The 1,184-nt window shown below is 36.9% G+C and overlaps 1 protein-coding gene across 1 annotated transcript; it reads left to right on the forward strand.

The window, feature by feature from the left end:
* Positions 1–43: 43 nt before the first annotated feature.
* On the forward strand, positions 44–695 carry Tsp_13461 (Tau-tubulin kinase 1; the record flags this gene model as incomplete). Its single annotated transcript, XM_003367549.1, has 1 exon — positions 44–695. A coding segment is annotated over one exon (652 nt), but the record flags the coding sequence as incomplete, so codon positions are not given.
* Positions 696–1,184: the final 489 nt, after the last annotated feature.

Below are 1,184 nucleotides of genomic sequence, written 5' to 3' on the forward strand. Positions count from 1 at the left end.
GAGAATAATTACAATTATCTGCTGATGGAATTGCCGGTGAAAGTGTGCTCAACCTGCTACAACGTGCACCAGGAAACAAATTTCCCTTACCAGTGGCGGCAGAGTTTGGCTACAATTTTGTTGAAGCATTGGAAGAAGTCCACAATGCGGGTTATTTACACCGGGATGTAAAGCCCGGAAATTTCGTATTGAAAAATGCTGCAAATCTGCCCCGCATTTGCATTATAGATTTTGGAGTTGCTACAAAAATAGAAAATAATGATGAATTAGAAAACAAAAGCAAAATTCGCTTTGTAGGCACACTGAGATACGCCTCTCCAAATGTGCACAAAAGAGAGCCATATGGTCGTCACGACGACCTTTTGAGTATGTTTTATACTTTCTTGGAAATCAGCTCTGGAGAACTACCATGGGCAGGAGATGATGATGAAGAAGTTTTGGCAATGAAAAAATGGAATATGACACCTATGATGTTGATTGGTAGGAAACCAGAAGCTGCTTACCAGATTTACAGGAAGCTGCTGTCTCTTACATATAAAGATAGCATTGATTATGAATGGTTCAAAGATAAGTTCAGAAGCATGATCACGATTGTACCAGCGGAAACAGTTGCAACACGCACCTGCACCTGTGAATGCAAGCAGCAAAATAAAATTCAAGAAAATCATGAAATTTCCAGCATGAGTGTAGACTAATTTTCTTTGTAATAATATAACAGTGATGATGACAAAAATTTTTTATAATAAATTAATTTACATTGTTCATGTTAATTTTGCTTTTACGCTGCACTCTACTGCGCAACATACTTTTTAATACCAAAGTCAATACATCTTTTTCTTCCAAAAGTTTCATGATTTTTTTTAACTCTCCCTTCCTCTTTCTCGGTTTTACTTCTCTAATGCTGATGGGACATTGTCGGGAGGCCCCTGCACAGAAGAAGCTGGATATTATCCAGTTCGGGTAAAAGTTTGACCTCGTTTTCTTATTGGTCGTTAACCGTGCTATTTTATTGCACCTTAATGTCGTTGTCCTATTGGTTTACCTTGTATAAGTGCTCACAGATTCAAACTTTTCACTTATGATTAGTTAAAATACTTGAACATTTCAGTGCTTCAAATATTCCAGATAGGATTTTGGTTTAAAATAGTAGTGACGTAACATCAATGCATCATTATGCAAAACAT

The sequence above is a fragment of the Trichinella spiralis genome (assembly GCF_000181795.1).
Source record: "Trichinella spiralis strain ISS 195 chromosome Unknown Scfld4071, whole genome shotgun sequence".
Lineage (NCBI taxonomy): Eukaryota > Metazoa > Nematoda > Enoplea > Trichinellida > Trichinellidae > Trichinella > Trichinella spiralis.